The sequence below is a fragment of the Furipterus horrens genome, unplaced genomic scaffold (assembly GCF_987537825.1).
Source record: "Furipterus horrens unplaced genomic scaffold, mFurHor1.1.pri manual_scaffold_1, whole genome shotgun sequence".
Taxonomy (NCBI): domain Eukaryota; kingdom Metazoa; phylum Chordata; class Mammalia; order Chiroptera; family Furipteridae; genus Furipterus; species Furipterus horrens.
Window position 1 is genome coordinate 109,184,421 of NW_028327171.1, and position 21,911 is coordinate 109,206,331.

Here is a 21,911-nt window from a genome sequence, read left to right on the forward strand (position 1 = left end):
CAAGAAATGCTGGCCCTGGCTGGGTAGCATCATTCTGACATGCCAAGGTTGGGGGTTTGATCCCCAGTCAGGGCACATATAAGAGTCAACCAGTGAATGCATAAATAAATGGAACGCCCTCTCTCTCACTCTCTCACTCTCCTCTCTCTCTCAAATTAGTAAGTAAAAATTTAGAAAAATAATTTTTTTAAGGAAATGCTGGAGGTATATATAAAAACAATGTGGTCACCTTTGGGGCAGGGAATAGGAACTGAACAGATGGGGATGCAAGGATGGGAGGGAGGCTCTTCACACTGTGTGTGTGTGTGTGTGTGTGTGTACATGATTATACCTTCGAGTTTGAAACCATGTGCGTGTATTTTCTATTCAAAGAGTAAATAATAAGATAAAAATTTAAATAACCATTTATTGTGGCTCTTGGTCTGATTCTCCACACCTGCAAGACTTGATATCCACATTGAGCTCTTCAGACCAGGTGCATGTTTCATAGCCACTGCCATTCAGGTGGTTCCCCTGGCTGGGTTTGGTGCTCCAGACCAGAATCCAGATTTTCATTGTCCAAAACGGCAGTGGGAGGATTGGTCTTTGAGTTCCTTGCTGAGGAGAACCAGCTCCACAAAGGCTCCAGGGTTTGAGTACACTGTGCACTAGGTAGCCCCGAGAGGAGGGTCACTGGGCTGCCTAGTACTGAGGCATCAGCTGTTCTCGACACACAAGGGAGGAGTGGTGGTAGCGATCCCGAGTGGCGAAGTCTGTGTTCTCTTGGGTGAGCTGAGTCATCTCCATATCAACCCTAGCCAGGGACGGCGCCAAAATTATCTGCTCTTGGGGGGATCGTAAGCTCCTTTGGTGAGAGAAACATAAGAGGACGGTCAGAAGGAAAGACAAAGAGCTAAACAGTGAAGATGAGTCTTCTCTGGGATAGAAAAATTATTTGCAAAAACATCATTGTGCTTATTATTGAACCTGTATTTAAAAAACTTAACTGTTGAAAGCTATAGGTACAACAGCTTATGAACAAAGTATGAGAAATAAGTATCAAATAAAATAAGGAGAGAAGTGACATTTACCTTTCTTTAGGAGAAGTGTATAAAACTGTACAAAATAAGCATCCAAATAGTGTCATGTTGGGGCTCTATAGCATTTCTTTGCTTTTTTTGTCAAATGAAATAATGGAATGAAGAGGCTGAAAATGTGAGAAGAGTAGAAACGTTCCCTTTGGTTCATGGACAAGAAAGTGGAATGAGGAATGATCTCCAGAGCTCAGGTTGACATAACAAGGAGCTGCAAGATAAACTAGAAAGGCTTTGACACCAAGTTGGCCTGAGTCAAGGAACAAGTCCCAATCACTGTCACTGAAGTGGCTACATACAGTTGGAGGTGGAATAAACTGGTAAAGAAAAAAGTTAAGGATATGCGAGGAAAGTGCCAGGGGCTGAAAGAATAAGGAAAGATCAGGCTGGTGGTCAGGTACTTACAGCGCCTGGGTGCAGTCACAGCTTTGTCACTAATCAGCCCAGAGCCCTCAGGAAAACCTCTCCACTTCCTGTGCCAACGCCCTTGTCATGCTTTAGAGAGGAATTGCCTCTTAGAGATTCTACTCAAAAAGAATCACCTACTTTATGAGTAAGAATGTTCAACTGTATAAATAAGGAATATATCTGAGAGTGTGAAAATTTTTCAAAGGTAGAAATCTAATGTTTAAATCTTTAGAACTTAAGCAGAAAAAACTTCAACTGACTCTGGCAAAAAGTGCTGTTACAGAAATTCAGATCACATGACTAAAGCCTTGCAGCCACTGGTGAGAACAGATCTGAATTAGGTAGGTTGAGATTTTTGAGAAATGAATTAACTTCTATAAAGGTTTGATCTTTAAGAAGTAAGGTTGCAAAGTGACAAAAATGCCATACCAGTGAACATATAAGTGCTTTTGCCAATGCAGTTTTTTTTTTAATGCCTTTTTTTAAAAGGTGGAATTGTAGCATTCTTCTGAGTTCTGTAAATAATACAGTTCACTTTGGTCTAAGAATTCTCATCTGGGCAGTTGCTAGGACTTCAGGAAAGAAAGCCTTCTCAAGGTCAAGCTAAATTTTACATAATTCTGAGAATTGTAGATGTAACAGAGGAAGTAGCCAAATTCCGTTGCCCAAACATCTCCACTATATTCTTCTTCTTTGGTTTTGAAGAGCATCTGGGTCTATAGTTGTTAAAAAAAATACTCTCAAAACTATGAAATAAAAACACACGGCTACCAATTTCTACTTTTAAATAAATCACCATTTCTTGGTCCTTTTACCCTCTTAAATAATTATCACAAAACATCACTCAGTAGCCATGGTGAGGCCAGCAAGTTTGATGTTGAGGACTTAGCTGAAGTCTCCATCGCCCACTTCATAAACCCACAGAGCTATGAATAGTGTGGACTAGGTTCTATTCCAACCAAAGTATTGTCCTTTTCAAAGAATAATCTCCTCCTAATAATTCTTCTTTCTACGCAGCACTACAGCGACCTCAGAGGTGAAGTTCTAGGAACTCAGAGTGCCACATAAAGAATAGTGACCTCCCATGGCCATGTGTGGGTTTTAAAACTGCAAATGCCTAAAAATATTCCTGTAAATCAGATAGAGCCAAATACTCTTAACCAGTCGTCACTTCCAGCTCCAGATCTGTAGGCAGCCTCTACACAGAGGCTATTTCCACTCACACTGCACTTTTCCTCAGGACTATGGGACAGGGAAAGGAGATCAATGCAGAAGTGCTGTGAGCTGAGTCATCCAACCTGGTGCCACAGACTGGAAGAGAGGCAGGGAGGTGACCCCCTCCCCCCAGGGCTCCACACAGAACATTTAGCCCAGCTTCCAAGCACGTGACAGGGATTCCCGACACACCACACTGCCTCCCAGAATTTTCCCTGTTGGTCTCCATAGACGCTGCTACTTTTTCTTCCTCATCCCAGGCTCTAGCACCAATGTTTCCTTCCTTGTCCAATCTTGAACAAGTTGGTAGTGCTTATAAAGACTTGTCTTAAAAAAAATTCTGGGGAGGAAGAAGGCATTGCTGTTTAATAGATAAAGCATTTCTGTTTTTGCAAGACAAAGAGTTCTGGAGATTCATGGTGGTGATTGCTGCACAATATAATGTACTTAATACCACTGAACTGTACACTTAAAAATGGTAAGATGATTTTATGTTATATGTATTGTATCACAATTTTAAAAATGGGGAAAAAAGGATTCTAGGATCAAATGGAAAGGGTTTCATAATCCATCAGCAATGTCTGGGCATGGAAGGTGAAAATATTGGCAAGTGCAACCCAGACATCAAGAGTTTCAAAAACAAACCAACAAAATGAAACCAAATAAACACTTGGTTGTTCTGCCCCGATTTTCCCAGCCTGCAGCTTTAGCTCCTCACTGATATTGAGGGAGGAGTAAAGTAACTTCCCAGGATCCCAAGACCTCCAAAGATGGGGAAACACTGTCTCCGAAGGGTGGAGAAGGAGGAAAGAGATTAGGGCACTCACGGTATCTTACCTTCTCTGTGAGGACTTTTGTTTCTCAGCGAAGTTTGTGCTTCCCCTTCCCTGTGTATTTGACCATGGAGGCCGCACAGAAGTCCTGCAGGATATCTACTCTATCTGTTTCTGCACTGGCTTCTGCACTTTCACCAGCACAGTCACATCAACCATCTCTAACTTGAGATGGAAGAACAAGAGTCCTTTGGGCCTTAAGCTTGTGTGTGGTGATGTATGGATGCTCATGTGTCTTAGACTGTGAACTCACTGAGAGTGGCTCTCTTGACTTATCACCCAGCAATCAGATTCTAAATAAAGCCTCTGTTCATGATTCCTGATGGTAAGAAGGGGAAAGGACATGAGTCAGAGGACACTTCTGATGAGCTGAGGCTGGGACCTGGGTGGTGGAGGGCAGTGAGGAGCAAAATCTGAGTCTCCTCGAGGTTCTCAATTGTCAGGTTCCCACACTACAATTCACCCAAGCAAAGTAGGGAATGGGATACACTTAGCACCTCCCAGGGCCAAGGGATACTCATCCGCCCTGGTCCTGACCCTAGATCAGCACTGACCTGCAGGAGGGGATCAGAAGAGACCTCATCCATCTGAAAAAGCTGAAGTTGGAGGCTGATCCTACAGGGAAGACATATATATATATATATATGTAAATAAATATTGATGAAGGCTCTATGTATGCATCTAGAACCCTAGTTTAATAGACTATACATTCCCTGACATACATGCAGAATTAGCACCTTTTTTATTTCCTTTTCCAGCCTAACCAAACAATATTCATTGAAATACTCCCTAACAGCAGCCTGCTAGGGACTTTGTATCCATATGTATTTTCCAAAAATTTATTTCTAAATTCCAAAATCCCAAGACAGAAACAGAGAAAAAGTAGACAACTTGCTAACTTCAGCCCTAGGAACTTAAAATTTTTTGATAATATTTATTTCTTAGATTCAAACTGTGTGTTAAATATGTCCTATAAAATTCCCTACCAGACGATATGCTCTTTGAGGATAGGAAGCATGTCTCTTTCACCTTGTAAAACTCACAGTACAATGCCCACAGGAACTGGCACTCAGAAAGTTTTCCACAGGTGTCAAGTAAATCAAATAGCTCAACATGTAGAAATGTTAGAGCTGAAGTTTGATGTGAGATTGTTGTTGACACAGACACACTGATTAGAATAGGGCTTATGAATTTTAAAAAACTCATTCCTCTTTTGGTGTGGATTTTTAAAAAATCTCACATAACAAATTTTATATATATAAAACTTTAGGAAACCAAATAAAATGGAATTTTAGACAATGCTCTTCCAAATTATATGTATCTGCAGTTGCAAATAGAAAGTTCCTAACATATTCTGATGTTGTCAGAAGGAAGAAAATAAACATAAACATTTTATCAACTGACTTTACTTATCTGTGACCATTTGGATGCTAAGTTATTTAAAATTTGGATGGACTGAAATTTGATTTCATACTTTTCTGTGAATAGATTTCTGGGAAATATTTTAATTTCTTTTTTTTATTGTATTTTTTTTCCATTACCATTTAGTCCCCTTATATCTGCTCCCCCTCCATCACCACACAGTTGTCCGTGCCCATGAGTCCCTTCTCCTTTCTGCTCAGTTTCTCCCCATCCCCCTCAAGCTGACATATGCTCTATCTATGAGTCTCTCTCTATTTTGATTGTTAATTCAGTTTGTTCATTAGAGCAAAATAACTCCTAAGAAATTCAGAAGCAATCACTGATGTAATCACTGAGTTAATTAAAGTATACTCTACTCCTTAAATTAGTTGATATAAGGACCTCTTTTTAGCAGGACTTTTATAAAGCATTATTATTGTTCTTTAAAACAAGTCACACGGTCCATGGCCAGGTAGCTCAGTTTATTAGAGTGTCGTCCCAATAAGACAATGCTGCGGGTTCCATTCAGTCAAGGCACATACACACAGGAGAACAAGCAAATGAAGGCATAAATAAGTGGAAGAACAAATCAGTGTTTCTTTCTCTCTCTTTCCCTTCCTCTCTCTCTCTCAAATCAGGAAGTTTTTAAAAAATTAAAAGAAAACACTCTCACAGACACACCCACAAATAGTCTTTAATCTGGGCACCCTATGGCCCAGCCAAGTTGACACAAAAAATTAACCATCACAGGGAAGTTTCACAGAGGAAGGGGGCTTTTGAAGAATCCTGAACTGAGAGACCTGGGCCTTCATCATAGGTCACCCCTGAAGGCCTTAAACTGGGCATGTCTTCTTTCTGGAATTTGCTGCGCCCTCTACTATTCTGCCATCTTGACCAGAAGTCCTCCAAAGCATTATTCTTAAGGTACATGTGACTAATGGTGCACTTCTTTAAAAAATATACAGCAAATTATTCCAATTCTGAAGAATCTTTTCTTCAGTTTGCCTGGATTGTTATGCTTCATCTGATTTAGTTAGGACTTAAAACTAATTGCTTTATTTACAATTGGGGCATCATAGAATTTTGCTGAAAAGGGCTTGTGAATTTATTTTATTTTCTTCTGTGTCAATGAGTTCTTTCCCTTTTTTTGATCAATCCCTCCACCTCCCCCCCAAAATGTATTTTTTAAACAGCTTTATTATTGAGAAGTAATTGACATGCAATAGAGTGTTGACTATAATTTCGTACTTTCTATATTCTTGATGCTCTGGCATTGGGGGCCTTGATCCTAGAAGTGCTAATTCCTAGAGATAGCAACAAACTCCCCTGTGAGTACATCCAACCAAACCAGAGCCCATGCCCCCAGCCATCTACCTTGTCAAATCCTTGCACACCAAGTCAATACACCCCCATCCTAAATCACACTAGGGCCGGGTATTGTACAACTAGAGACCACCCCTATAACTCAGAGCCCACTGAAATTATTCCAACTCTCTAATCCTAAATTTGCTCAGCTAACTATGTGCCTCACCTGTTCCTTCTCAATGAAACCTTAATAAAGGCTCTGAGCCATGGTCTTCCCTCTCCCTCTCCCTCATGACCAGCCCTGGTCCTCCCTCACATGGCCCTGCTTGGCATGCATGCTGTGCCTCGTGTTTCTAGGGATCATGAGTATAATCTCCGTCCTCCATGACAACCATTTCTGTGCCTGTGTGTCTTAGCATACCTGACTGAAACAACTTCAGGCTACATTTTTAGAACAAACTACATGCATTTGAAGTGTACCACTTAGTGAGTGTTGACACATGTAGTACACCGTGAAACCATCACCACAAGCAAGATCATGGACATATCCATCACCTCCAAGATTTCATCAAGCCACCCTGACCCCATCCAAAGGCAACCACTGATCTGCTTTCATTATAGGTTAGTCTGTATTTTAAATAACTTTACAGATATATATAGAGAGACACACACACACATATATATATGTATAAAATAATACACTATATACTCTTTTTGTCTGGTTTCTTTCATTCAGCATAATTATATGAGATTCATCCTTGTTATTGTATGTCCTTTTTTATTACTGAGTATTCCATTATATAGCTATAGTACAATTTATTTATAGTCATCTGTTGATGGACATTCATATTGTTTCCAGTTTTTGGCTATAACAAATTAAGCTGCTGTAAATATTCATGTAGGTGTTTTTGTATGCATTCAATGCTCTTGGGTAAATACCTAGGAGTACATTGGCTAGTTCATATAGCAGGTATAAGTTTAACTTTTAATAAACTGCCAAACTGTTTTACCAAGTGAATATATTATTTTATTTCCCACCAGCAGTATATGCCAGTTCTAGTTGTTCCACATCCTGTCAACACTTGGCATAATCAGTATTTTAAATTTTAATCCCCCTGATAGTGTGTAGTAGTATTATATTCTGGTTTTAATTTGCATTTCCTAATGGCTAACCATATTGAGCATCTTTTCATGTGCTTATTTGCCATCCATATATGTTCTTTGGAGAAATATATTTAAAACTTTTGCCCATTTTTAATCTTTTTTTATTTTCTTATTATGAGTTTTGAGCGTTTTTATATATTCTAAATACAAGTCCTTTATCAGATATGTAATTAACTAATATTTCCTCACAGTCTATGACTAGCCTTTGCATTCTTTTACAGTATGTTTGGAAGATCAAGGTCCTTAATGTGAGGAAGTCCAATTTATCAATTTTTTCCCCTGATTTTGGTGTTGTATCTAAATCTTTGCCTCTCATTCAGAGTCACAAAGGTTTACTTTCTTTTAGAAATTTTATAGTTTTAGGTTTTACATTAAGTTCTAGGATTCATTTTGAGTTATTTTTACATTGTATGATATGTAGATTAAAGTTTAGTTGTTGCATATGGATTTCTGATTGTTCCAGGAGCATTTGCTAAAAAGATATTTTTTTTTTCACTGAATTGCTTTTGCACGCTTTTTGACTATCAACTGACCATATATGCATGGGTTGATTTCTGGGCTTTCTACTCTGTCTGCTGACCCATTTGTCTATCTTCATTTCAATACCATGCTGTCTTGATTATTTCAACTTTAAAATCAGTCTTGAAATCAGATAATGTAAGTCTTCCAACTTTGTTCATCTTTTACAAAGTTGATTGGGCTATTCTATGTCCTTTGCATTTCCATACACATATTTTAGCTTCTGCTTGCCAATTTCCATAAAAAAGGCAACAGAGACTTTGATTAGGATTGCGTCAAATCTATAAAAAGATTTGGAGAGAATTGATATCTTAAGAATATTGAATCTTCCAATTCATAACCATAGCATATCTCTTCACTTATTTCTTTAATTTCCTCTCAGAAATATTCTAGTTTTCTTCCTCTAGTCTGTTAATATGGTGATTTACATGGAATAATTCAGAATGTTAAACCAACCTTAAATTCCTGGGACAAATCCACTTGGTTATGATGTATCATCCTTTTTATATATTTTATTGAATTTGGTAAAACTTAGTTATGAATTTTTGTATCTATGTTTATGAGAGATATTAGTGTGTAGATTTCCAAAGAGTTTGTATAGAATTTATATTCTTTCTTCCTTAGATGTTTGGTAGGTTTCATTGGTAAAGCCATCAGGGCCTAGAGTTTTCTTTGTGGGAAGGTTTTAACGACAAGTTTAATTTCTTTAATAGGACTTAAATAGCCCTATCTTTCTTCTAGAGTGAATTTTAATAGTTTGCATCTTTCAAGGAATTTGTCCAGTCCATCCAAGTTATCAAATTTATTGACATAAAGCTGTTTAAAATACTTTATTTTCCCTTTAATATCTGTATACTCTCTAACATCATCTCCCTCACTCCTGACATTGGTCCTTTTTACCTTCTCTCTTTTCATTCTGATCCGTTTGGTTAAAGGTGTGTCAATTTTATTGATCTCACAAAACCAGTTTCTCATTTCATTATCATTTTCTACTTTTTTCCTGTTTTATATAGTATTGATTTCTATTTTGATCTTCATTGTTTCACTGTTTCTCTTATTTGGGTTTAATTTGCTCTTCTTTCTCAACTTTCTTAAGTTGGAAGCTGGGAACACTGATTTGGGACCTTTCTTCTTTTCTAATATATACATTTGGTGCTGTAAACTTCCTTCTAAGTACTGAATTAGCTGCATCCTATAATTTTGATGTTATATTTTCATTCAATTTGAAATACTTTGAAATTTTACTTTTTATTTCTTTTTTGAACTATAAGTTATTTAGTTTCTTTTGATTTAGCATTGTTTAGTGTTCTTAGACATTTAGTGTTATTTAGTCTTCTTTAGTTTCTAAACATTTGTGGATTTTCCAGATATCTTTCTGTTATTTATTTCTAATTTACTTCCTCTTTGGTCAAAGAACATACTTTGTTCTTGAATTGACTCGAATATCTTTAAATAGACATATTGAGACTTTTTATGTCCTAAAACAAACTTACAACAAACATGTATTCTTCTGTTGTTAGGTGGGATGTTATATACAGCTTAGTTTGTTCATGTTTGGTGATAATGTTTTCCAAATCTTCTCAAGTCTTACTAATTTTATGCCTACTTATTTTATCAGTTATTGAGAGAGAAGTCTTGAAATCTCTGACTATAATTATAAATGTTTCTATTTCTTGTTAAAGTTATACCTGGTTTTGCTTCATATATTTCAAAGCTCTGTTTTAAGTGCATAAATGTTAAGGTTTCTCACGTCTTCTTGATGATTTTTTTTTATCTTTATGAAATAACCCTCTTTATCCCTGGTAATATTCTTTTCTCTAAAATCTACTTTACCCGATGTTAATACAGTCACTCCAGCTTTTTTAAAATTTATGTTATCATATATTTTTCCATCCTTTTATTTCGTGTCTTTATATTTAAAGTAGATTTTTTGTAGGTAGAATATAGTTGTATCATCCTTTTTTATTCAACCTGACATACTCAGTGTTTCAACCATTTTATTGGGAGTGTTAGGCCATTTATTTTTAGAGCGATTATTGCTATGTCTACGTTTGTACAAACTGCCTTGTTATTTGCTTTTTGTTTGTCCCATATGCCCTTTATTATCTTTTCCTTTTTTCATGCTTTATTTTGATTTGAGCATTGTTAAATTCAACTTGATCACCTTTACTGGTTCACCAGCTATAACTCTTTTTGTTTTAATCCTCAGCTGAGGACATGCTTATTGATTTTAGGGAGGGGGAAGGGAGGGAGAGTGAGAGAGGACAAGCAACATCGAAGCGAGAGACAAACATGCCCCAGACAGGAGATCAAATCCACAACCTAGGAATGTCCCCTGACTGGGAATCAAACCTGTGACCTTTTGGTTTACAGGACAATGCCCAACCAACTGAGCCACACCAGCCAGGGCAACTCTTTGTTATTTTTAATGGTTGCTTTAGAGTTTGTAGTATACATTTTCAACTTATCACAGTCTACCTCTAGGTGATATTATACAATAGTACTTTACATAAAGTATCAGAAACTTAAAACGGTGTATTTCCATTTCTTCCCTCCTTGCCCTTGTGCTATTGTTGGCATCCATTTTACTTCTACAAGTTTTGTAAATCTCACGTTATTTTTTAATTTGTTATCATTTATGTGCATATTATATTTTTCCTCCTAGACTGTAAGCTACTTGACATTAGGATTCACATCTGAGCCAGTGTTGGCATTTAATAGGTGCTCAAAACACATTTCTTCAATGGATGTAAAAGAGAAGGAGGGAGGTGGTAGAAAAATGGCTCTGCTGCTTACCAAGGTGAAGCCCTGGACTGGCCCGACCAATGTAGAAATACACAACGGCAGCAACACACATGTTAATCAAGGTGTAGACCCACTGGATCACAAACATGATGACAAGGGACCCAACAGCCTGTGGAAACAGAACAGGAAAGGCAAGGGACCTAATAGCTTATCACATGGTAAGCAAACCACAAGGCTAGGGCCTTCAAATAAAATAGTCCCTCTCATCAACCACTGATCACTATGAAAACTGCTTAATTGGAGTTCACTCATAATCCAAGAAACCTCATTTAAGCAGATATTTGAGAAGACACCCTCTGAAAGTACCCTCTAATCAAAACTATCACTGACTAGATATTCTATTGTAGCTCCTTGTCCTACTCCTCCATAGAAGAAATAAAGTGAAATGATTCTAATTTGTTATACCTAGAAATTGAGTGACCCTGAGGTTATTAGAGATGATTAATTCTATTACAAGCAAACCACTAACATAAGTGGCTCACTAAATGTTATCTTGCCATATGTGGTCTCAACTAAATTCTAATATAACAGTGAGTTAATGACATTGCCCCTAGTTCAATAGGACTCTCCTCTTCCTCCCACAGTCCCAACCCTGAGATCACACATATCTCCAGCTGAATTATGTCTCAAGGACAATTGAGATCAAAATGAAGCTACTCACCCCCAGCAGGGAGACCCAGGGATTGCACATGCGAGTGTAGAAAGAAGTAGGTCTGCTCTGGATATATTGTTCCTGGAGCCTAGACTTTAGGAAGAAACCTAAAAAATAAATGAGCCAAATCCTTGGTTACCAATTTGTTACCAAATCCTCTTCTATTTTTATGAGCAAATACCTATGAGCTCTTCTCCAATTTTGTAACTCAGCCTAAAAGATAACTTCAATTCAACCATTAGCTCCCTTGTGGTCTTAGTCAACTTATTCTCCTACTCCCTGATGTAACAAGTTTACAATCTCTCCTCTCAAGGGAGAGCTTTCATATCCTCTCATCACCAAACCTATCATTCCAGCTGCATCTGAACCCTCTCTTCTGCCTTCCTTCTTTGCACAGTGGACGAACAGTCCTGGTTCCTATGTGAGGCCCATCTCTCCGCTTGTGCTCTCCTCAAGGATTTTGCTTTTGCATCGTTGACTTTTTCCATCCTCTACTGAATCGTTCCCATAAAATACAAATATTCTCTGCTGCAATTTCTCCCACCTAAACAAATACTTTCTGGTCAACACCTAGTTACTGCCCTGTTTCTTTGTCTTCCATACAGCAGAACTCCTGAAAAGAATAGCCTGTACAGGGACTTCCAGCCAAGATGGAGGCCTAGACAGACACTCTGCATCTCCCTCCACAACTAAGAGGGAATACAACTACCTCAAAACTAGAGACAACCAGAAGTTCCAGAAAATCAAGCTGCATGGAAGTCTAACAAACAAAGATATAAGAAGAAATACTCATCCAGACAGGTAGGAGGGGCAAAGCCAGGGCACAGAGAATGCGGTGTGGTGGCAGCAGCGGCAAGCCGGCGAAAGCACAGTTACACATTTTAAAAAGTCAGGAGGGACACCTGGGGAGCGTTCCCAGCTCCTGACCAGACCACGCAGATCACAGTCCCAGTGCCAGGGAAATCACGCCTCGTTGCTCCTGACTGTGCAAACCAGTAGGGGTTGGGGTGGAGGAAGAAACTGCTGGTCTCTCAGGGGAGTCCACTTGTTTAAAGGGCCCCCATGGTCCTAGAACGTCTGCAGACCCACCCACTCTGGGAACGACAGCCAGGGCAACAGCTAGAGAGGCACCAGTCTCATACAGAAGTGGGAGAAGTGCCTGGAAAAGGGGCAATTGCTGAGCAAGTGGCATTGTTCCCTCTCAGACCCCTCCTTGACACACAGCGCCACAACGTGGTGAAACAGGTCACCCTGTACTGACCAATACCTAAGGCTCCACCCTTTACAACGTAACAGGAGTGACAGCTCTATCTAAGACACAGAGGAAAACAAACACAGGAGCCTTTCAAGATGAGGAGACAGAGAAATATGGCCCAAAGAAGGGAACAGATCAAGGTTCCAGTGGGAGAACTAAGCGATGAGGAGACAGCCAACCGAACAGACAAGGAGAGAGCCAACGTAACAGACATATAGTTCAAAGTACTGGTGATAAAGATGCTCACAGGCTTCACAGATATGCTTGAGTATGGCAAACACATAAGGAAAGAAGTGGAGGCTATGCTAAGTGAAACAAAGGAAAATCCACACAAAACCAATGGTGAAGGGAAGGAAACTGGGTTTCAAATCAGTGACTTGGAACATAAGGAAGAAAAAAAACAGTCAACCAATACAGAATGAGGAAACAAGAATTGAAAAAAATGAGGAGAGGCTTAGGAAACTCTGGGACAACTTTAAATGTGCCAACATCTGAATCATAGGGGTGACAGAAGGAGAAGAGGAAGAGCAAGAAATTGAAACCTTATGTGAAAAAATAATGAAGGAAAACTTCCCAAATTTGGTGAAGGAAATAGACATACACGTTCAGGAAGCACGGAGAGTCCCAAACAAGCTAGACCCAAAGAGAACCACACCAAGGCACAGCATAATTAAAATGCCAAAGGCTAAAGATAAAGAGAGAACCTTAAAAACAGCGAGAGAAAAGCAGAAAGTTACCTACAAAGGGGTGCCTATATGGCTATCAGCTGATTTCTCAAAAGAAACTTGGCAGACGAGAAGGGACTGGCAAGAAGTATTCAATGTGATGAAAAGCAAGTACCTACAACCAAGATTACTCTATCTAGCAAAGCTATCATTTAGAATAGAAGGGCAGATAAAGTATTTCCCCGACAAGGTAAAGCTAAAAGAGTTCATGATCACCAAGCCATTATTATATGAAATGTCAAAGGGACTTATTTAAGAAAAAGAAGGTCAAGATGATGAACACTAAAATGACAACAAAGTCACAACTATCAACAACTGCATCTAAAAAATAAAAACAAAATCCAACTAAGCAAACCAGAATAAGAACAGAATCATAGGTATGCAATCATTTGGAGCATTATCAGCTGGGAGGGGGAAAGAGGAGAAATGAAGAAATGGTGCAGGGACTAAGAAGCATAATTGGTAAGTACAAAACAAACAGGAGAATGTTAAGAATAGTATAGGAAAGGGTGAAGCCAAAGAACTTATATGCACAACCCATGGACATGAACTAAGGGGGGTGGGATTTCTGAAGGAAAAGGAGGTACTGGGCAGAGGGGAGCAAAGTGGAAAAAATTTGGGACTATTGTAACAATATAATCAATAAAATACACTTAAAAAAAGAAAAGAATAGCCTATACATTCTTTACCTCCCATCATTTCCTCAACCCACTCATAAGACTGTAACATTCCACTAAAACTACTCTTCCTAAAGCTGTCAATGACTTGAGCTTTTCAAATTCAATGGTCAGCTCCAAGTCTTCATCCTACTTTTCAGACAGCATCTGACACATGTGATCACTTCCTGCTTATTGAAACACCTTCTCTTGGTTTCTAGGGTGCCTCACTCTTTCAGTTTTCCTCCTATCTCATTGCTCATTTGTTCTCAGTCTCTGTTGCTGGCTTATCTCCTCCTTCCAACCCCCAAATATTGTAGAATCTAACATTCATTCAGTCCTCAGCACTCTTCCCTCACCCCCACCCCCATATATAGTCCTAGGAGATCTCATCTAGTCCCATGGCTTTAAATACTACCCATATACCAGTGACTCAATTTTACATCATCCTTGACTGAAAATTTGAATATCTCTAGTTTTCTTCTCATTATCTTGCCTTACATCCCTGGCTGGCCCTGGCTGGTTTAGCTCAGTGGATTGAGCGTCGGCCTGCGAGCTAAGTGTCGCTGGTTCGATCTTCCAGTCAGGGCACATCAGAGAAGGAAAACTCTGACTCCAAAAAACCTCCGCTGCCTTGCGGCATACCTCTTCAGGGGAAAGGCTAAGGGAGTAAACCCTGACAGAAAATCCGGAGCCGGAGTCCCTAAGGCGGTTTGACGTTGTAGTCAACACCGGCAACTCCTGCGGCGCACCTGAAGCCAAGCTGTATTGACTCCGTCTTTCCCTTGGACCCTTCAGCTGCGAAGAGAGGGGGGGGTCTGCTGCATGGGCAACAGCAGACCCTCCATATCACCCTGCCCAGGCTCTGTAGCTTCAGCGTCATCGCAAGATGTCGATTCAACACGGGAGGAGACAGATACCGTGTCACTCCCGAGTCGGACTGCACAACCATTCTCGGCGGTGCAGATAGACTCTTGAGAAGCTACACCATCGTCTCTCGAGACGGACGGCTGCCGACGACGACGACATCCCTGGCTGGTTTGGCTCAGTGGATTGAGCGTCGGCCTGCGAGCTAAGTGTCACTGGTTCGATCTTCCAGTCAGGGCACATCAGAGAAGGAAAACTCTGACTCCAAAAAACCTCCGCTGCCTTGCGGCATACCTCTTCAGGGGAAAGGCTAAGGGAGTAAACCCTGACAGAAAATCCGGAGCCGGAGTCCCTAAGGCGGTTTGACGTTGTAGTCAACACCGGCAACTCCTGCAGCGCACCTGAAGCCAAGCTGTATTGACTCCGTCTTTCCCTTGAGCCCTTCAGCTGCGAAGAGAGGGGGGGTCTGCTGCATGGGCAACAGCAGACCCTCCATATCACCCTGCCCAGGCTCTGTAGCTTCAGCTCCACTGGAGAGGACACTCCAGCGTCATCGCAAGATGTCGATTCAACACGGGAGGAGACAGATACCGTGTCACTCCCGAGTCGGACTGCACAGCCATTCTCGGCGGTGCAGATAGACTCTTAAGAAGCTACACCATCGTCTCTCGAGACGGACGGCTGCCGCCGCCGACGACGACGATCTTGCCTTACATGGCTAATAAGCACCTCCAGCCTTAACATGGCTAAAGCAGAAATCTATTCTTCCCAAGTCTTCTTCGTCTGAATAAACAACACCACCATTCACTCAAATATCTAAGATTCATTCTTGACTCTTCTTTTCCTCACACCTACCTCTATTCCATTAGTAAAAACCGTTGATGCTACCATCAATATATATTCAGAATATGACCACTCCTTATCATGTGCACTGCTCCCATCCTGACCCAAGCCACTTTCACCTGATTTACTGCAGTGCACTCCTGTGGCAGTTAGTATGGCTATGTGACCAAATCCTCACCAATAAAATGTTAACAGAAGTGATGAGTGCCACTTTTGCACCAAGATCTTAGAGAGAGGGTGTGCGCCTTCTCTGTACCTGAAATTTGAACACAGTAAGTCAGTCTTGACTTTGCACATGACAAGGTCCTAGGTAGGAGCTGGAGGGAGCCTGGGTCCCTGAATCAATGCACGGGAGAGAGCCTCCCATTATTTGGAACGTCCTTCCTGGACTGTTAGTGCAAGTGAGAAATCAACCTCCACTGTATTTGAGTCACTACATATTTGGTTATTTCTTATAGCAGTTTAGCCTACTGTAATTAATATACCTCCGAATAGGTTTTGGCTCCTTCTCTGACCATTATATAATATATTGCTCCCAAAGCCAGTGGTCTTCTTAAAGTCTGAATCTAATCATATCACAGCCCTAGGAGGTTGGCCTTCTATTACAGTCATGGCCCTACTTAGCCCTGACTTCCGCTTTCCTCATGGTATTCATCTCCCACCTCTCCCCTGGCACACTCCTGACCAGTAACTGCTGGACCACTGCTCTTCTGGAATCTGCCAATGCAGTTCCCACCGGTACCTGTATACATGCCATTTCCGCTGCCTGGAACTCTTCCCCCACATTTCTGTATGGCTCACTACTTTATATAATTTAGTTCTCCATTAAAATAGCCTCTTCTCAGAGAGCTCTTTCTGGCAAACCTACCTGAAGCAGTATCCCCTCTCCACCCTAGTCTCTCTCTATCCCATCACTCCACTTTATTATTCATCACAGTACCTGATATTATAGTGCATATTTGTTTGTTTGTTTATGTGTCTTCCTCTACTAGAACGCAAGCTCAATGAAAGCAGAGACCTATGTCTATTCAGCATGTTCCCCCAGCACCTAGAACAGTTCTTAGAAAGTAGTAAAGGTTCTATTCATGAGGTTAAATGAATAAACAAACCACCCTAGCTCCCCTCCCCCGAGAAGTCTCCATCCTCTCAACATCTATCTTCCTTCATCATGGGCTGCCAACTATTATACTTATCTTTTATACCTCCATATCTGAGGGCAAGGACTGTCTTTTATATCTCTAAATGCCAAATCTAGACATTGCTCAAAAAAACTCTCCTTATTAATTGTGGATTAAAATGAACTCTACAGGTTTATGATCGATTTGAATTGATGGCTCTGTTACTTTTTTAAAAGAAAGAATACTGCTATCATTCCGTTAATTAAATTGTATGGTTTTAACATGCTCTATGCATGATTCCTTTTTTCAGTCATTGGATTAGTGAAATACAATTGCCCCCTTGGTGATTAGGAAGGAACGCTATTGGTGAAGTTCTTATATTTTTGCCTCTGAGATTTGCCAAATGTTAAGCTCGCCCTTTCACACTTAATCTTGATCTTGCACGGTATCAATTACACTGTACCTAAGGGAATTGTGTGCGTGCGTGAGTGTGTATGTGTTTTCTGAGGAACTCAGAAGGAAGTAGTTAGGAAGGGGTGTGTCCCCCAGGCACGTACAATGCAGTTTTAAACATCAGCAATGTGAGGGACAACTAACTCATCAAGGCTGTTTGATAACCTCAAACAGATATGACAATACAGGCAGATAAAATGGTTGGAAAACCTTTCCAAATGACTTAAGGAATTTTTTTCTCCTGTCAGGATTTTGCTGGAAGAAACAATCCTTCTAAACTATTGGTGGAAGGGAATGTTTTTCATATTAGAAATTCTAGAATAATGACCAGAAAGGCAACTTAATTTTTCAAGTCCCAGTGGCAAAACAAAAATCCAAGTAAACAAAACCATGCATCAAGCATGATAAAAATATCCAATATAGAAAACATAATACAAATAATAGTGGTGTGTCTAACAAATTCAATATTCACAAACCTGTGCACATATAAACACTTTGAGCATGAAGGGTAAAAATAATTATGTTAATTTTTAAAATCATAAACTTAAGCAATTTTATAGAAATTACTGAAAATAAATATTAAACCATCTCTACAAAGACACGCCATATCTTTATCAGAATAATAAATACAGTTTTAGTTAGCCTGTACAGACCAAGAGTGTACATTGATGCAGTCCAAAAAGGATCGTGTTTTAAGTCCACCTGGTCCTTTATCATGCTGACAATGAAATTCTTTTAACTGCTTTCCAAATGTTGTATGTTTAAGTTACTTCTAACTTGATTATACAATTCTTCCAAATAGATTTACTAAACCAGGGCAATTATACAGGTTTATATTTCTTCTTACATCTTGAAAGATCATGTTCCACAAAGAATGAGCCAGAGGGACTTTCAGCTACCGCATGTGAAAAGGTTGGTGAATTCTTTCCATAAGAATTAAGTGTACAACTAGACACAATAAACAAAAGCAATCACTCAGGGCTCCAGAAATTTACCAAATGGAGACAACAATTAAGAAGTGTTTTTTGTTTTTTGTTTTCCCCAAAACTGTTGGAGCTAAGGGTAAGAACAGTGATAGCTCATGACCTTCTTGCCTGGGCTATTTCCAAGCCTGCCCTAGTTCTTACCAACACCGAGCTGGCCAGAAACCTGCAAAATTGTGGGTTAGCCTTTATAAGCTAAATGTGGTGAGTGCAGTAAGAAACTGAATGGGAAAAAATCCTCAGATTTTAGCTTGATGTTGCAGACCCACAAAGGGGCAGCCGGAAACAGGCAGAGATTTAATTGTGAGGTGCTAGTAATGAGAGAGCCATAGAAGAACTATAGCTCCCCACATTTCCCTGGATGTCTGGAAAACTATTCCTCTGCCTGGGGACATCCAAGAGAGCCTGGCAAAAAGTAAAAGCTAGGGGAGACTGGAGAACTGGCTGCAACTTCGACTGTTTTTCCCAGCCCACAGATGGATCCACTGGGAGAAAGTGGAAGCCTTATGAGCCATGGAGACACAGAGACAACTCCCTAGGAGTCCAGGCTTAAAATTTTAAATAAAAATAAAAAAACTGAGTAAAGACATCAGCAGCCACATACCACAGGGGAAAGTGATCCCACAGTTCAAATCCAGGCAATCTGCTAGAACAAACCAATAAAAACTCAGAAATATACTTCAGAATCAGGAGTTGCCACTATGTATTATCTAAATTATCCAGTTTTCAACCAAAAATTACAAGACATGCAAAAAACAGGAAACTGGCCCCTGCAATCAAGAGAAACTAATTCTGACTGGGGCCACATATTGGGTTTAGCAGACAAAGACTTCAAAGCACCTAGTATAATATATATGCTCAAAAAATTAAATAAAAACACAATGTCAGTGACTTATGGAAAAATTATGGCAATGAGTTTTCAAATAAGGAATATCAGTAGAGACATATAAACTATGAAAAAAAGAACCAGGTGACAATTCTATAGCTAAAAAGAGCAATACTGAAATGAAAAATTTACTAGATGGGTTCAACAACAAATTTGATATGACAGAAGACAGAATCAGTGAAACTTAAAGATAGATCAATAGAAATGATTCAAACTGTAAAACAGACAGGAATAGGTGGCAGAAAAAGAAACAGCCTCAGAGACCTGGGAAACAATGTCAAGTGTACCAACTAATGTGTAGCGGTAGTCCCATAGGGACAGGAAAGAAAGGCAAGGGCAAAAAAAAAAAAAAAAGAAATAATGGCTAAAATCCTCCAAAAGTTGATGAAAAACTTTAATCTACAGATCCAGAAGGAATGAATCCACTGACATTGCTTCCTGCAATGCATACATATACTGATTACTATAGACCTACTCCTATCTTTATTTAAACTTTTGACAATATAACAGATATACAATGATACTGTAAAGGCGGTTGAATTTGTGTTCATTTAATCACTACCATGTCCTAGTTCATAAAACATACTGACAGCAAGCAGCATACACTTTGAATAGTGGTTAAAAACACAGGTTCTAAAGTGAGACATCTGAGTTCAAATTCTGGCTGGCTTGGATCCTGAGCAAGAGTGTAACTTCTCTAAGCCTCTGTAAAAAAAGATAATAACACTGTCTACGCTGAACCAAGATGAGACGGTCTGTGTTAAGTGCTTTTCTCACTGTCAGAAACATGGGGCATGCTCAATAAATGCTGCTTATTTTGTAGCTACTAACATTATTTAACACTTAACAATAATAGTTTGTTGAATGGACAGTGAATGAGTCTGGGAATTGATTTTTCAAATGGAAATTACATATTCATCTCTTCTGACTTCTGCTTAGTAGACTCTGGATTTTGACCTTCCTGTTTTTAAAAATAATATGGTTTGGAAGGTATGCCTTTATCAGTTGTGTTTGTCTGAATAATTGTTTCCTTCTGCAACACTGCTGTTCGAATGTTTTTTATTTCTATCTAATCAGATTCTTTTTATCTCTGATGATGTCTTCAATAGTCAGAAATATCTCTCCTGCACAGCTGTTATAAATAAGGAATTCATGGCTACATAAGGCATTAAATACAGCCCCAAGTTAATTTTTTGATCCATTTACTCTCAATAATATTTATTCAATAGTGGTTTGATCCTTATTATTTCATGCACCTAGTTTGTCACAGAACCGGTTCTTATAATAGTTGAACACGTTCTAGTCTACTTTACTGATCAATGATTCACTTTTTTAGACAACATTTGTTCAAATGTTCATCAATTTAACCAGGTTTTCTTGTCTGCTGTGTGCCGTGTGCCGTGTGGAAACGATGTGATGAATACAAGATGAAAGACGTGGTGTGTGACTAAAGGAAGCTCACAGTCTAGAGGCAAAGGAATGAAACTAGTTCTTCTCTTCCTTAAGGCAGACAGACGAGTAAGCCTGAACACACATGTATAAACACATGTGATCTGAATGTATAAAACAATGCGATAGTTATTTATACTTCTTTAATAAATCAAATACTATGCTTGCACAGCAGGAAAATCAGGTAATCCTTCTCAGAGGGGGTAAAAATGGGTCTGAAAAGTCAAATGGATTTTAAACCATAAGTTGGAATTTTCCAGATGGAGAAGGGGGAGGTGAAGCAATTTGAGAAGTCAGCACAGCAGATGCGCAGGCAGGAAGGCATAAAGAATGTGATGTGTTTAGAGCACTAGTGTGGGATTAGCCACAGCGTACAGTGCGTGGGTCATTATGAGAAAAGTGGCCAGGAAGACAGGGCAGGGCAGGATCGTAAAGAACCTTGCAGAGCACACATCAAGGATCTTGGACTTTAGATGGAAGGCATTAGATCTGGCAAAGGTTTTTAATCAAGAGAGACATGATGAGAGGTTTATTTCAGAAAGATCATCCAGTGGACAATGAGAAGGACAATGTGGGAAAATCTGGAGGCAGGGGACTAGTTTGGAGACTTAACAGGAGCCTGGGTGCAAGATGATGAGGGTCTATTCCAAGGTAAAGACAACAAGGGTGGAGGAGAATGAGTGGTCAATAGCTATGATATTTCTAGACTGGGCAATTAGGTAGCAACCACTTCATTGCTTAAACATGGCAAACTGACCATATGTCTTTCCTGAAAACCAAATAAGAAGAAAGAAAAGGAATTTAATAGGTATAAACCCACAAACACAAGGAGAATGAGAGAGGAAAGACAAAAACAAGTCTTAGAAGATGAAAAAGTAACAGGAGAGTGGTAACAGACTGAGCAGAGCAGAGGAGGATGAACTCTAGAGCCTACAGATAAGGTGCAGGTAAGGAGCAGCCCTAAGGCACCCCACAGACTCCAGCAGAGCTCAGGACCAGGACGTACCATGTCCCTGGGAAGTGGCAAGTGCAGGGAGTTGGTTGCAAAACTGTAAAGCAGCTGGACACTGAGGTCCTCTGCCCATGCAGCTAGATAACAACTGCTTCTTTGGCCAGTCCACTCCTCAAGGAGGATTTTCTCTAAAGAAATCAAAGCAGAGAGTGCCCAGACTTGGGACACCAAGCTCAGCAAAGGGTACTGGAATGGAGCTAGAAACTGGGGAATTAAATGAAAGCTTATATCCTAAACAGTGGGGATCCCTCAATTCCCTTACCTTACCTTGTTCCCTGAATGTAAGCAG

At 39.7% G+C, this 21,911-nt stretch overlaps 1 protein-coding gene across 3 annotated transcripts in view; it reads right to left on the bottom strand.

Annotated features, from left to right (window-relative positions):
• Positions 1 to 392: 392 nt before the first annotated feature.
• SLC12A8 (solute carrier family 12 member 8) overlaps positions 393 to 21,911 on the bottom strand; it is a 153,408-nt gene continuing 131,889 nt past the window's right edge. For 2 of the 3 annotated variants that reach the window (XM_090266075.1, XM_090266056.1), the window contains 4 exons: positions 11,385 to 11,482; positions 10,715 to 10,832; positions 4,084 to 4,144; positions 393 to 844 (listed from right to left, as the gene is read on the bottom strand). In XM_090266075.1, the coding sequence (XP_090122201.1) occupies positions 682 to 844; positions 4,084 to 4,144; positions 10,715 to 10,832; positions 11,385 to 11,482 (440 nt within the window). In that variant the 3' untranslated portion in view covers positions 393 to 681. Of the gene's footprint in view, positions 845 to 3,229; positions 3,849 to 4,083; positions 4,145 to 10,714; positions 10,833 to 11,384; positions 11,483 to 21,911 lie in introns of those variants that run through there. The other variant, XM_090266065.1, reaches the window with a different exon arrangement.